Source organism: Trematomus bernacchii, unplaced genomic scaffold (genome assembly GCF_902827165.1).
Source record: "Trematomus bernacchii unplaced genomic scaffold, fTreBer1.1, whole genome shotgun sequence".
Lineage (NCBI taxonomy): Eukaryota > Metazoa > Chordata > Actinopteri > Perciformes > Nototheniidae > Trematomus > Trematomus bernacchii.
In genome coordinates, this window is record NW_022987767.1 from 736,265 (window position 1) to 750,757 (window position 14,493).

The 14,493-nt window shown below is 41.9% G+C and overlaps 1 protein-coding gene across 1 annotated transcript in view; it reads right to left on the bottom strand.

Moving 5' to 3' along the window:
* The window catches only part of fto (FTO alpha-ketoglutarate dependent dioxygenase), a 123,306-nt gene that overhangs the window by 85,342 nt on the left and 23,471 nt on the right, over positions 1–14,493 (bottom strand). The window contains exons 4-7 of the mRNA XM_034148436.1: positions 12,701–12,826; positions 9,146–9,225; positions 8,365–8,508; positions 2,792–2,911 (exon numbers count right to left, since the gene is read on the bottom strand). Of these exons, the coding sequence (XP_034004327.1) occupies positions 2,792–2,911; positions 8,365–8,508; positions 9,146–9,225; positions 12,701–12,826 (470 nt within the window). The remainder of the gene's footprint in view (positions 1–2,791; positions 2,912–8,364; positions 8,509–9,145; positions 9,226–12,700; positions 12,827–14,493) is intronic.

The window sequence follows — 14,493 nt, forward strand, 5'->3', positions numbered from 1 at the left end:
CACTATACTGTCAATTGCACGCTTCAAAATGTAAAATATATGCAATAAAGGAATGTAGGGGGGGGGGGACCGGCGTCATTTAAATAACTCAAGGTAATTTAGAGGAATGCGTTTTAATCTTACTGCAGGAAAGCCACAGCTATCGAAAACCTGCAAAAGGGAAAATCTATAAGTCACATCTATAAAGTGCTTTTCATCAGCATATCAGAGGTCGATGCATGTATGGAAATATTGCTTGCGAGCGCAATAATGTTGTCTTTCATCACAATAGAGAGTGATTACATTTAGGCATTCACCAGCTTGTTATTTTTGCCAAGGTTCAATATGATTTTCTTCAGACGATAAACTTGCTTTTGTGTGATGTGACACTATGTGATCAAATGAAATAATTTACACCGTGAGATAAACAGTTATTTGAGCTATTTGAGATGTAAACAGTATTAAAAAAAATATTAGAAATAATTGCATTCAAAATATATATTAAGACATTTCTTCTTTCACTAGTTTACACACAAAAGATGCTCACATTTTTTGTCTGTATTGTGAAAAAATCGGAAGTTAAGTTTCTACTGCATGACAGGAATCCACATGAGTGACACACACACACACACACACACACACACACACACACTGGACACGGTTTGCCTGCCCGTTTGAGAGTGATGGAGACACGGCAACAGAGGGAGAGAAAGACCTCACATTTCACTGATGCCCTTTTCTAAATACAGGTCCAAATCACACACTTCATCTGGGCCCGGAGGTGGAGCTCTAGATGAGTTTAGCCCCTGTCTACGAACCCCTCCACCCCCCTCCCTGTGCCAGGCTGTTCCACTAACTGAGAGAGAGAGTGTGAGAGAGAGAGAAAGAGAGAGAAAGAGAGAGAGAGAGAGAGAGAGAGAGAGAGAGAGAGAGAGAGAGAGAGAGAGAGAGAGACTATGAGTGGAGCAGCAGCACTGTTCTCCTCCAGCCCCTGTCTTTATCCCCGCCTGAGCATTAGATGTGATTACTGCTCAGCGCTCGACACTGACAGAGACAGAGAGCTCCCAGAGACAGGAGGAGAGGGCGAGAGACATACAGAGACACAGAGAGCGGAGGAGAGAGAGAGAGGGAGCAGAGAGGAAAAGAGGAGCACAGCTCTGTCGCTCCCTGCTTCAGTGATACAAGAGTGCCCCCTGCTGCTTCTGCTGTCTGCGTTTTAAACACACACGTACAGACATGAAAACACACACTCTTTGAAAGCGAGCTTTGAGACGCGGACTGCATCTGATACACCAGGTCTCACATCGCTTTATTTTCTTATAAATGTAGTGGATGAATTCAATTGACTATCAGCATTATCCTGCACATTAATCTATAACTCACCTTAACTTTTTCTGTTGTGTGTTGTTTGTTTTATTAATTTTCTAGTTCATGTTTCAAAAAGTATATTGTTGTCCTTGTTATTCTTGCATTAGCTCAAACATATTTATAAACTTAACAGTACATTTCAAATTATGTATAGATGTCGCAATTGTACAAAGCTCTGGCAATACTGTTTGTCATGGTCATGCTAATAAAGCTATTTGAATTGAATTGACTGCATCAGGTGTGAGGAGGGAGAGTGTGTTGGTGAGCCATTGTATCTCCAGTATAGTGTGTGTGTGTGTGTGTGTGTGTGTGTGTGTGTGTGTGTGTGTGTGTGTGTGTGTGTGTGTGTGTGTGTGTGTGTGTGTCACGTTTCTACAGCAAAGGCCTGTGACTAAGGTGACTTAATTATGAGTCTGACATTACTAAGTGAATGCTTTACTGTGGTGTCTAACTAATAGCTGCGTGCCCACGCTCCTCTCTAATAAAACTTCTGTGAGGCAACAATTAAACACATGACACATCCTTAATAATGCAGCGTGGTGAGAAGTTGGGCGATCCATCATGTCGTTTCAAACACTCCCTTCCTTGTGAGGAGCATATTGGACAGCGATTCACTTGTGTAGTTTGTATAAGAAGCACAAGCAGAGGCATGTTGAGCATGTAGGAGGTGGAAAGCCTTATTATGAAATGACAGAGTGCCTGCTGTAGTCAGAGCTGCTTATAATATTTTGGGAAAAATTGTAAAACAGTTTTTATAATACAATTATATGGTTTTTTTCATATGGATTTGCTCAGTATAATGATTAGTAGACGTGCTATTTGTATTATTATCATCTTTATAATATGTTTTTATTATAATTTGTATGTATTTGTTTTTATATTATTAGAATATTATCCGGTTAAGATTTAAGATTATTATGAATTGTTTTAATATACATTTTGTCTGTTTTATAAAATACTAAATATTGACTTCTAAAATATAATATAAAGAAATATGGGTCAATAGACATGTCTCTATATACTCATATGAAACAGGATTTTAAAAAACTGTTTATGTTTATAAAAAAAAAACTATTTTCAGGAATGGCAACCCAAAACTGAGAGAAGTGTTTCTGTAAACCTGAACTGAGAAAAAAAAAGTTTGCTGCTAAAGAATCCGCCTGCACAATAAAATGGAAACACATTGAAGTGAAGTGATGTGTGTGGCACTGAGTTCAGTATGAAGACACATGAAGGTGAGGCTGCAGTGTGACCTGCAGTGTGTGTGTGTGTGTGTGTGACCTGCAGTCTGTGTGAGTGTGTGTGAGTGTGTGTGTGTGTGTGTGTGTGTGTGTGTGTGTGTGTGTGTGTGTGTGTGTGTGTGTGTGTGTGTGTGTGTGTGTGTGTGTGTGTGTGTGTGTGTGTGTGTGTGTGTGTGTGTGTGTGTGTGTGTGAGCGGCCTCACCATCGTCTCCATCAGCTTCCAGTCCTTCTCCAGCTGCTCCATCGGTCCGGTCCACCAGCTGCAGAAACGGGCGAAGCGCCGGCCCTGAAACCAGTACTGCCGCAGCCACTCGAACTCCACCTGCACACACATATACACATGGAGAAAATAAACTGTCACTGCTTCTTAGAATAAATATTTGACATCAAAACCATATATTTTATTTCATGTAGAGTAAACTCATGATTATATATAACTGTAAATATTAAAATAGTCATTGTTAAAACAAACGTAAATAGGGAATTTTGTCTTTTACAAATGCAAAATAAACGTAAAAAGGGAAAAAAAATTGAGAATTGCATTTAATCCTTATTTGACAGTTTAAAATCCAAATGGTTTATAAAGTTTGACCAATTATATAAAAAATATATATTATTATTTAGTAATTTTCAGATTCAATCCGTGGAAGCAGCACAACCTCCTTGCATGTTTTAATGTAATTTTCAATCTGATTTCTTATTGAAATATTCTAATGTTCACCATCATAGTTAAATATAATATGAAGACTATTTTTGTTGTCAAGGTAAATATATATATTTTTAAATAAAATGGAATGAATGTTGTATTTTCCAAGATGTAAGATTTTCTCAATGAGAAATGACGTCCCTTGTACATGATGCTTGGCATGGGGGAAATTACATTTTCCCTTGGAAATATATGCATTGACTTGAATTGTTGCATATTTTCCATAACATTAACTCATTTCAGGACATGGATTATTTGTACGTGTTCTCAGAAAGGAAGAACACTGTCAAGAAATGTTTTTTTAATTAAATGTGTGCATTGTTTTACCAATAATACAATCGGTAAAATACAATCACAGCCTTACCAAACAGAAAACAGACCCACAGTTCATCACACACATATAAATATGTCTACACACACACCTTCCAGTCAGCACACCTGAAAACTCCACCCTCCTCCTCCTCTCCTCCCTCCTTCCCCTCCTCCTCTCCCACTCCCTCGCTCCGTCTGGAGATGACAGTCTCGGCTGCCGAGCCTCTTCCCTCTCCTCCGCTGGGAGTGTTTTTGTTTCCTGCTCTTTTGAAGTGCTGATTTAATCCTCGCAAGGATGTTTCATGTAGCCAGGTGTAGCCTATCTATTTCTAAGTGTGTCTTTCCATGTGCCTGCTTGTGCGTTTGTACCTATGTGCAGCAGCATATCTGTCTACATAGGTGTGTGAGTGGCTTTGTTAACGTCTGTGCATACAATTTCCAATGTGCGTGTCAAAGATTGCCCCAATTGCCGCCAACGTAAACGCGAGTCGCTGCGAGTTGCTGCGAGTTGCCCTCCCCCAAAACGTCCTACAAAGCATCATCCAGCGAAAACAATGCACGCTCCATTTCATTTTGACGCCGACAACTGTACGACACAAAAAGTCGCTGCATGCAAAGGAGTCGCATATCAAATAGGACAGAGAGAGCTATTGTTCCTTTTCTGAAAACTATTTAGTTTATTGTTCTTCTAACAGAGCATTAGCCAATGTATACAACAGGCCCGTCTTAGAGCCGCACACTCACACATAGTGGCAACAAGGTTAAAGCACGTGAATTATACCTAACAAGTCTAATTCCAATGGGAAAGATGCAAATAACGCAATAAATTAGCATTAGCAGTTTTTTCGGGTACCATGATACGATACGATATTACTTTGTCAGATCAAGTCTGAAATTTGACTTGCGTCACAGCAGCTCCATGTCCAACATCAACAGACAAATATCCAGACAAAAATACATGAAACACAAACATTTAACATAACAGCACAATCTACATATCACTTCTTTGTCTTGAGGTCTTGTTTAGCTAAAAAAATGTAAACAGTGTCAATGACATGAGCAAATATAGGTCTCTATTGAGCGTGGCATCCATCATCCATCATGTATTGGGGATAACAGATTAACAGCAAATAAATCTTGTTTACTGCCAAAAGACAATGTTATTACGTATTTGAGCAGATTCTATGGAAGCAGGTCTATTGTCAACATTGTATATGAGTTTACTCCGTCAGAATTGCTTCTCAAACGGTCAAAAAGCTTCAAAACTTTGCAAAAGTGTTGTGGTAAATACATTTTAAAACGCTACAACTCCTATCAACTCTCCTGACATCCTTTCTTGCTGAAATGAATGCATGTTGTCATCGCTCTGTGTTATGAATCAAGTCCCCTACGAGCTTGCCCCTGTAGAAAGTTCAAACAAAGGGCAAGAATTATGTGCACAAACAACTTGAGTAAGGTGTGCGTTGGATAGAAGCTGTGCATGGAATCATCCTGCCATTTGCTTCCAAAAGGCTCTGATCACAGCGGGGATGACATGCAAGGACTGGGGCATGTCAGCGAGGATACACAGCCAGTGGCACTGCTCAGCAGCCTCTCAGTCACTCCATACAACCCTACCCTTCAAAGAAATGTCATCCTTTATGTTCCCCCTCAACACTCCCCAAATCCACTCCCCTTCGATCACTAACACACAACAAAGCCGCCAAGCGCCGATATCGGACATCCTTTCCTCTATGTCAGTCTCTCCTTCCATCTCTCTGATTGTCTGCCTGTCCTTTATGGAGAAGAAACCAACCTGTGTCTCCACTTTGAGCCGACATGGCTGCCCGGCCCCCACTGTGCAGGCCAGTTGCCGCCACAAAGCCGGCCATCTGAAGCGACTGAGGAGCGCCGGCTATGTGGCATTTGGAGTCCAGCCGCCCAGCTGAGAGTTACCAAGAGGGGAACTCGGACTAAATGCCACCTTTCCAGGCAGACAGATCGAAACTTGTGCGAAAGAGAGAGTGGTTGTTAGGGCTAGTTTTTCTCTGAGACGACATGGGGGAGCTAGTGGCTCCCCTGCGGCAGTGGCTGTCATCTCTCCAGGTGATGGACACACTAACTACACATTAGCCCCACATTAGTCGACTGGCCGCCCACCATGGCGACTCTGGAGTTAGAGCCAAGTAGCCCCCTGTTTTCCCATTTAATGAGGCACGTGTTTTTTTCTTTACACCTTCATGGTATTCCCTGAGCGGGTCCAATCAATTTCCGGGCCATGGCCCAGAGGTGGGAGCTGATGAGAGTGGGATCGATCCCACTCTGCCGTCCTCTGTTTACCTTTCCCGGCCTCCTCACACATCAGCCAGGAGGACTGGTGCCACCAGGCCTCTGTGAGCAAGCAGACACGCATTTAACACTAATCACACACAAGCTAGGTTACACTGTACATGCACATATTGCTGTACATTTCCATTTCTTTCTTTGTCCAGAAAATAGTAGCGTTTTTTTGGACGTCTCAGGCCTCAAAGATTGCTCAAAGTGGTCTTCCTGTCTTAGCTGCCACTGGAGAAAAACACCTACATCTCAATGTGACTAGTGTCATTGAATAACAGTTTAATCAATCACAAACTTAAAAAACGCAACAACATTTGGCTAAATCATGATTTAGCAGAGCTCAGAAAGAGAAACTAATTGTATCCCTTTTGAGCTACCCAGAGATTCAAAACAATAAATGAACTCTTAAAATCAAAAGTATAAATGTCTCACATAAATGAAAACAGTTTTAAAGGGTTATACAACTGGTAAACACAAAAGGACAAACAAGTTCAAACTACACACTGCACAGATCTGCTGGCAGAAATGTGTTTTGAGAGGTGATTTGTAAGATTACAATGATATTGCCGGCATAAGGCCCTGAGGAGAGTTGTTTGAAAGCCAAGCGAACACCTAGAGCCTGTGGAGACATTTCTGCCCTCAAAGCAGGACACTGGAAGGTCACACACACCTGCTTCTACACAGTTTACTTTCTGCCAGAACATGTGGGAAAACCTTGTCCCTCCCTCCAATATTTACTGTGGGGGGGACTAGCATCATTAGAGGGGGTCCCTGAGGGCACTCTGTCACACACCCACCTGGGAAGTGACACAGTGGCTTTAAATGAGACAAGACGTTTGCATCTGGGATTAGCATTTCAAAGCCAAACATGCACACGGGGGCCGTGTGGCGATGCTATGTTCGACTACCCCCTCCGCCACCTAAGACAGGAGGAAAGATTAAAACGAGACAGCGAGAGGGACCGAGCTTAACAAACAGGTGGGAACTTCGGTTTTCTTCATTTCTGTCTCCCATCAACCCTTACTTCAACTCGACATCCCGCCCCATCCCTGAACACTCATTCTCAGATGGCAGACGCTCTGCTTCATCATCGTCAGACCCACCCACGTCTTCTGACAAGTGTCAACCTCCAATCCCCCCCCCCTCGTTGCACCACATTGCACAATATATCCGTGGCATGTCAACCCGTGCTAGCTTGCTGTTTAGCACTTTTTAAGAAAAGGCCCATAAGGCACTGCTCGGGTCAGACTGCCAGCACGTCTCAGGCTTGTTCTCTCCCCGGTCATCCATGTCAAACACGACCTGCGCAATATGCACCCGCCAAGCACCAAAGTGGGCCGCCATCATAAATAACCCCACCAACAATACATCATATAAGTGGGTGTTCTGCTCTCGTGGGCAACTCCAAACAAATGGCCACATCTATCATTGTGAGTGCCAGGTAGGGTAGGGTGTAGCCCGTTAGAGTCCCCCCCCCCCCCCCTTCCTTAAACATTCACATACACCTGCTTTTTATAAATAGCATACTGTTTTCCTAAATAAACCTGATTTCTCCTCCTGGTGGGGGCCTATGCTTGCTAATCCTGTGGCGCTATGCGGCAAACTAGCAGGTGTTGCTAGCGCAGAGCTCTTTCTAACAAAGACAGCCCCATTGTTTGGCAGAGCTGAATAATTAATATTGTCGACAACCTTTAAACAACCTTACGTCAGACTCATCTGTCATGGCATCCCGCTGAGGGTCTTGGGTGCTAGCGTCGGCTAGGATGTGTGCTTTGGGGCCAGGGGGGGAGAGGTGAAGTGCTATATTAACTGTTGGCCCGCGGCAAGCTAGCACAGGGGGCTCGTGACTCTGCAGGCGGCCCCCTCATGTCCCTCTTCTTTGACCTCGCTCTGTCCCTCAATACCCCAAGCCAGCATCACTCCTTGTGTGTGAAAAGGGGTTAGCGAGGGGAGCGGGGCATGACTCCATCTTTAGATAACATATGGAGAGGCTATTGCCTCACAATCCATCACAGGCCAAGACAAATGAGAACAACCTGGATTTCATATTGGAGGCATTTCCCTGAGCAGAAACAACAAGGTAACAAGGTAGAAAGCTGGCAAGCTCATATTGTGATGTTTACAGAGTTTTAACCCGCTATCAGAGGACAAACACATTGCTCTGTTAGTCCCATGATGTAGAGGAAATGTAGACCAGGTGTATGTAGTATACTGCATGTATCCGCAAATAAATTCCATTGATCATGTTTGGCCACACAGTAATGCTGAAGGTATTTGTTGAAATGGCGTTTAGTTTTTAGGGTTATGGTTATGGTTATGGTTAGGGTAGGTCTATGATCACACGTTGTCTGTGCAACCCAACATGGGATGCTGCTCACTAGACCAAAAATGTAACCTAAATACCCAAACGCACATGATAACACATGTGTAAATGTCCCCACCTCATTGTGGATCTCCTCACAGTGCTTCAGCGTGGTGGGCAGCAGGGCCAGCAGGCTGTGGGAGCCGGTCTCCAGGTCAGTGCTCAGGTTGGACAGAGCCTCTTCACACCGAGACTGGATGTAGGTCAGGGTCCCACTGGAGCACTGGCAGGAGAGGGAGAGACCCAGAGTTATACACATATTAAGGTCTGTCAATCAACAGACTAACTATGCATTAATCCATTGTAATCCACGTGTATTTTGTTTAAAAAAATACATAGATATTCTTTTCATTTTGTCATAAGCTATGTACTACATATGCAATTCATTTTTTGCGTTTGTTCTTCAGTTATTGGTGTCAGTGGATGATTTAGGCAAACTTTATTTCCAACCATTTTTTTATTAAACTTAATTGACCTACTGTTTTTATCAACAGTAACTTACAAAGACTTCTATGGATATCAGAAACACCTTTAGCCATGCCTTCAGGAGCAATTTGGGGTTCTCTATCCTGCCCAAGGGCACTTCAACATGTTGACAGGGGTCGAACCACCAACCCTTCGATTGGTAGATGACCATTTATACACTGTTAATTTGCCTATTACACAAAAACCTTCCATTTGATTTGTTCAATATTTATCAGACAGTGTTTAAAGTTTTCATTGTTTGCAGACTTTCCCTAATATAGCGTGTAAGTACTAGCAGGAGTCCTTACTGAAACATATACATGGCATACTATACAGCATTTCTACTACAATTTGAAACATTTTGTTTTCCCATTTTAGGATTGTTGGCTCCTCACCTCGGCCACTCTGTGTGTGGAGCTGAAGCGTGCGCTCTCCCCAGCGAGCACACAGTGCTGATGGGTGCTGTTCAGGTCATCTGAGGACCAAAGGAAAAGATCAAATCTATCAGAACATGCTTACAATACCCACAACACTCATCAATATCAAACAAGACAACAGCCTGGGAACGAAGAGAATATTCATCCATCAGACTCTTTAATAAAACATCGTCGAGCACAAAGGCACTGCGGAATGAAATAAGTTGTCATATTGTGATCTTGTGATTTTAATTAATTATAATAAGGAATAAAGCAGCTCATCAAAAGGCAAAAGAACTGATTACAAAAGAAAAACAGATGAAACGCAAGGCGTGGAGAAACATGACAACTAAATCATCTTGTTCGCTCAGACAGACTGCGCTCGGTCCAGCTCCCAATCAAATAGAATGAGCAGCATTGTACTATCATTTTAATTACCAAACAAAACCAGATCGCACTCAATCTGTCAAGATGGAAGAGGCACACCAACAAACATTTGTCCAATATCACAGGAGCTTTACAAAGAGGCCTTACTGCTGTTTCCTGTGTATCCCTCCATGTGTTTCTTTGTGTGAATAGATGTTTCGCAGCCCTGCCATTATTTGCCTCATACCAATAATTAATTTAGCCATGACAGAGCTGTCAGTCACAGCACATGTGCATATTTACACCCGCCTTGAGCAAGAGTACACTGGCTAATGCCTGTGATTTGAAAGTCAAACAGCCAAATGCTTTGGGAGGAAGATATTATTGTTTGGTAGGAGGGGGGGGAAAAAAGATGGTGACAAACAAAACAACTTGCCGGTGTTTTCTTCACCCTGATGAGATTGTGAGGGATTAGGTCTCTGGGCAGAATTACTCTGCGTCTTTAAAACTGTTTATATCCAATAACAAATTATCTCCATCAATCTGCTCTTTTCTTGGCGCGTCTGATGCGTCAGTGGGGATCAGGAGGGAGTAGAGGCAAACTCGATAACAGTAATAAATATTTATCTTTCTTTCAACCCCTGCGCCTGCTGCCACTTGTCCTCCTTTTCCAGGAAGCAGGCTTTTAAATATATTGGGTCAACTCTTTTTCTCCAGTCCCCCTGTGCATTGGGAGCAGGAAATCTGATTATTGAACAGGCCCGGTGTCAAGACTTGCATTGTTCTTTTTTTAACCACTGAAATTCCATTTGGGTGGAAATGATGGTGATTCAATTTGCCTCCAGCAGCTTAGACATTAGCCGTTCAAAAGGGCCAGCCGGCGACAAATGCTGCTGAAAAGACATTATGGTGTCTGTGGTTATACAACGTTGTCGTTTTCTTTTAATACCGCGAAACTATCTATCGTATGGTGTATGTCACTCAAACGCTGGTACAATATATCTGAACACATGGTTCAGTGGTGGCTGTCAGTGATGTGGAAACAGGATAGGGAGGGCATGTGCTTTCTACAATAAGCAGAGTGTGTGTTTTTGTGCATGTGAGTTTATAGGTGAGTGCATATGTTGTGCCAAGTATTTAATTCAGGTGGACCGACAAAGCGACAGACAGCCAAGGACTGTGTGAGCTGCTATCGTGGTGCAGCAGTTGGCCTCTCAAGGGCGTACTCACCAAGTGGAGCATAAATCCCCACTGATCCGCGACAGTCAAGTCCCATTAGAGTGGTCTGCACAACAGCCCATCACTCTATTATCATGGCTGGCCTGAAACTGACTGTTCTATTGTAAATCTTATGCAGCTAAAGGAGGTCGGCTTCAAGCCCTGTCAGGCTGAATATTAGGTACAGACATCGCCGCTCTCAGATGAAAACACAGCAGCTTCAAAGAGTCAACTTCAGGAATTCATTAAAACCTTCCTATTCCTTACTTGTAAAAAGATCACTTAGACATAACGGAGATACGGTGGATAAGTAATTTAATAATCAGTGAGAAAGATGTTTTAGATTGTGATTAGATGTAAGCTTTGTGCTTACGGATGGAGGTCAAAATAGATTGTTAAACAAAAACATGTTTGGATTTAACATATTACCATGATGCTATCAAAACAGCAGAAGATGTTGTCGTAATTAATCTGGAAACAATGACTTATATCACAGCCTTTGTTCTGCCTACATGAGTTGATATATGATGTATCCATACTGAAACAAAACAATTAAATCAGTCCTCTTTTTCATTTGTTAAGGTTTTGTTCCATAAGTTCCCATGTGACGTCCTACCTAGGAAAACAGTGAGGGCAAATACATCGAAAAATCAATCATTGTGATGTTGAGTGAAAAAGAGGCTAAATATTGTTTAGAAAATGTCTTCTCACTAACCAAACTCACTTCTTGAGTAAATGCACATTTTGTAGTTTGGTTTTCTGTTTTGATGTTGTAGAATGGGCCTCGTGGGATCTCAGGCTACAAAAGTTCAAATAAAACCTAACAAAAACATCAAACAAATACAAAAAAGAAAGCTTAAAATACAGCGCATCTCCTCCAAAAATGTGTTTGATATATGCCTGTACAGTCGGTAAAGTCAGTCTCATACCCTTGACTCCTAACTTTGTTCTGAGCGGAACGCAGCTGTAAATCTTAGCAATGTATTTATGATTTTAAAGTACACAGGAAGGGTTTCAGCGTCTTCATAAAAAAACCACTGAAAGCATGTGTGATTGTGAACTAGATTGATATAAGTATTTACTGTTGGTAGGATCAAAACAGTAATCCTTTAATCACAAGAAAATCTCTTTAATCACTAGGTCAAATACAAATATTATCAAACATACAGAAAACTTACAGTCCTGTCATTTTTTTAATAGAAACCAGACAGATATGGCATTCAGGCTGATCATTATCAGTTAAAATATTTAATTAATTCGATTTTAGATGACAAATTACATAAATAAATCACGGATTGTTTTATTTTTTAAAACAGTCATTTATCCAGCTGATACCGTAACATTGACTCAAGAGTGTACTGCATGTCTATCCTTATATCCTAATGAAATCAGAATGCCGTTAAAACATTATAGTATTCATTTGAACCAGAGATCCTAATTTCTTCTACATCCAAACACAAGCTCCTGCTGCGACATGGATACATGTCCTCACACTCGGAGAATATGAGAATGCTCAGGAGGGCCCAGAGAGAGGAGGGTGGAGGTGTCCGCTGCAGCCCAGAGCATTAAGCTGTGATTTACACCCCTGTGGCCCGCTGGCTGGCGTCTCCATAGAGACATAGTCGGTAGTGGGTCACAGGACTTCAAAAAATAACATTTGGTTTCTCTAACCTCTCTAATGCATACAATTTCATGGAACCTTAAAGCTCTGTGTTCAGGCCAAGTTACTCCCCCCCCCCTGCCACACACACACACACACAGCTCCACTTCTCCTGCTGGAAGAAGAGTGTGTGAGTGAAGAGTATCCTGCTCACGTGGGTCATCTGGGACAAGAAACACTAAAACACAGGGTAATAAAAGTGTTCCTTCCTCCAAAGTCGGACATAGTTGTGAGAGCGACGTGTTTACATGTGTGTATGTCCGTGTGTGTATGTGGAGGAGATTCAGTACCTCTCATGTAGTAGCAGTCTCCAGACTCCAGCGGCAGCGTCAGGCCAGGTGTGTGGATGTCCCAGGCTACCTTCAGCCCGATCCTCCAGCATGGGCGCTCCTCGCTGCCTCCCTCACTGCTCTCACCTGTCAGTCACACACAGCCAGACTCACTGTAACATTTGCATTTCACATTTATATTCACATTTCAGGCCTTTGGGTTGACAGTTTCACCCAGCGTGACTTAAGCTAAGTGGAAAAGTGAAGTCCTCACATTTTCTAGGGGTAGCATTTATCCAGGGGTGGAAAGTAACAAAGCTCATGTACTCAAGTTATGTACTTAAGTACACATTTGATGTACTTGTATTTTACCCGAGTATTTTTATTTTATATGACTACACTTATTTGTTTGATTTATTTACTGGTTACTTCTTCAAATACAGATTTTGACACACAATACTTAGGAAATAATTATAAAATGTGATTATTTGGTATTGATTAAACCATCCAAAATTATATTTAACAGAACATGTAGCAGCAATTTTGCTAAGAGGTTTTTTATTTAAAAATATTTCACAGTTCCAGCTTCAAGAATGTGAAGAAGTGCTGCTTTTAAAATATTTATTTAAAATGTTTAAATATGATATGTTTTAGTTTTTTCTGCAATGAGTACTTTACCTCCTAATACTTTAAGTACATTTTTCTGATCATACTTGAATACGTTCACTTAAGTACCATTGTTGATGCAGTACCTTTACTTGAAATTGAGTATTGTTACAGTGTGGTATTGGTACTTTTAGTAGTAAAGAATCGGATATATATATCACTATATAATGAAGGCTATTTAACACAATATTAGTTTAAAACACTTTACATCGAGAATACAAGTGCTGGCCAGGTAATGCAGTTCGAAAACACTATGATAATGCCCAGGAAAATTAAATAAAAAGTAAGGAGTGCAATGATTAAATCAATAGCTCCCAAACAAAGGATGTAAGATGTAAGCCTTTGTCTCCAGCAAGTAAGAATCACTTAACAGCAGAGCAAAGATGATATGTGTTGCTGTGGTCAGATTGGCTGTTAGCACAGGATCGTTATGCCGTCATTATGCCATGCAAGAGGAAATAGTTTGATAAAAGCCCTTGATGTTGTTTAGTGAGTGTGTGAGAGTGTGTTATTGGACAGCGGGAGTCCTATGATATTCCAGCTTCTGAACCCATTCACTGTAACCACCTCCCCTCTCCTTCCATTCTTACACGGCAAACTAAGAAAACGAGATTTGGCTCGGCTGGCCAACACCCTTCAGCAAAATCAATACTAAAGTCTTTCCGGGCCTCTCTGCCCCACAGCTGCCTTTTCCTTTGCTCAGCACGGATAAATAGTAACTTAATTTCCAGCCATTGTGCTCTGAGAGCCAGCTAATGACAGTACTCCCCGAGGCCTCAGGAATGGGGGAATATCATCCTCCGTGCCGGGAAAACGCTCAGTCGTGGCAGATTCCTTTGGATCAGCGCAGCTGGGAAAAAACACTCTGAACAAATCTCTGGCTGAAGCATAAAAACAAGGTGAGGCTGCTCAAGGAGCAAACAGTCTACCAATGAAAGCAGGTGTCATCTGTGGACCTTTGTCTCAGGAACAATGGAAGATACAGCAAGTTATTGTAAAAATGTCCCAAGGTAATCATTTCATTAGCTAGTTCTGGGAGTCCTCTGCGTCAGCCACTTAGATATATACTACACAGCACCACAGCGCTCTATACACACACGTTTCTTTCAAGTCTGGAGCTGCTAAGCACTGCAAGGTGTTACGCCATG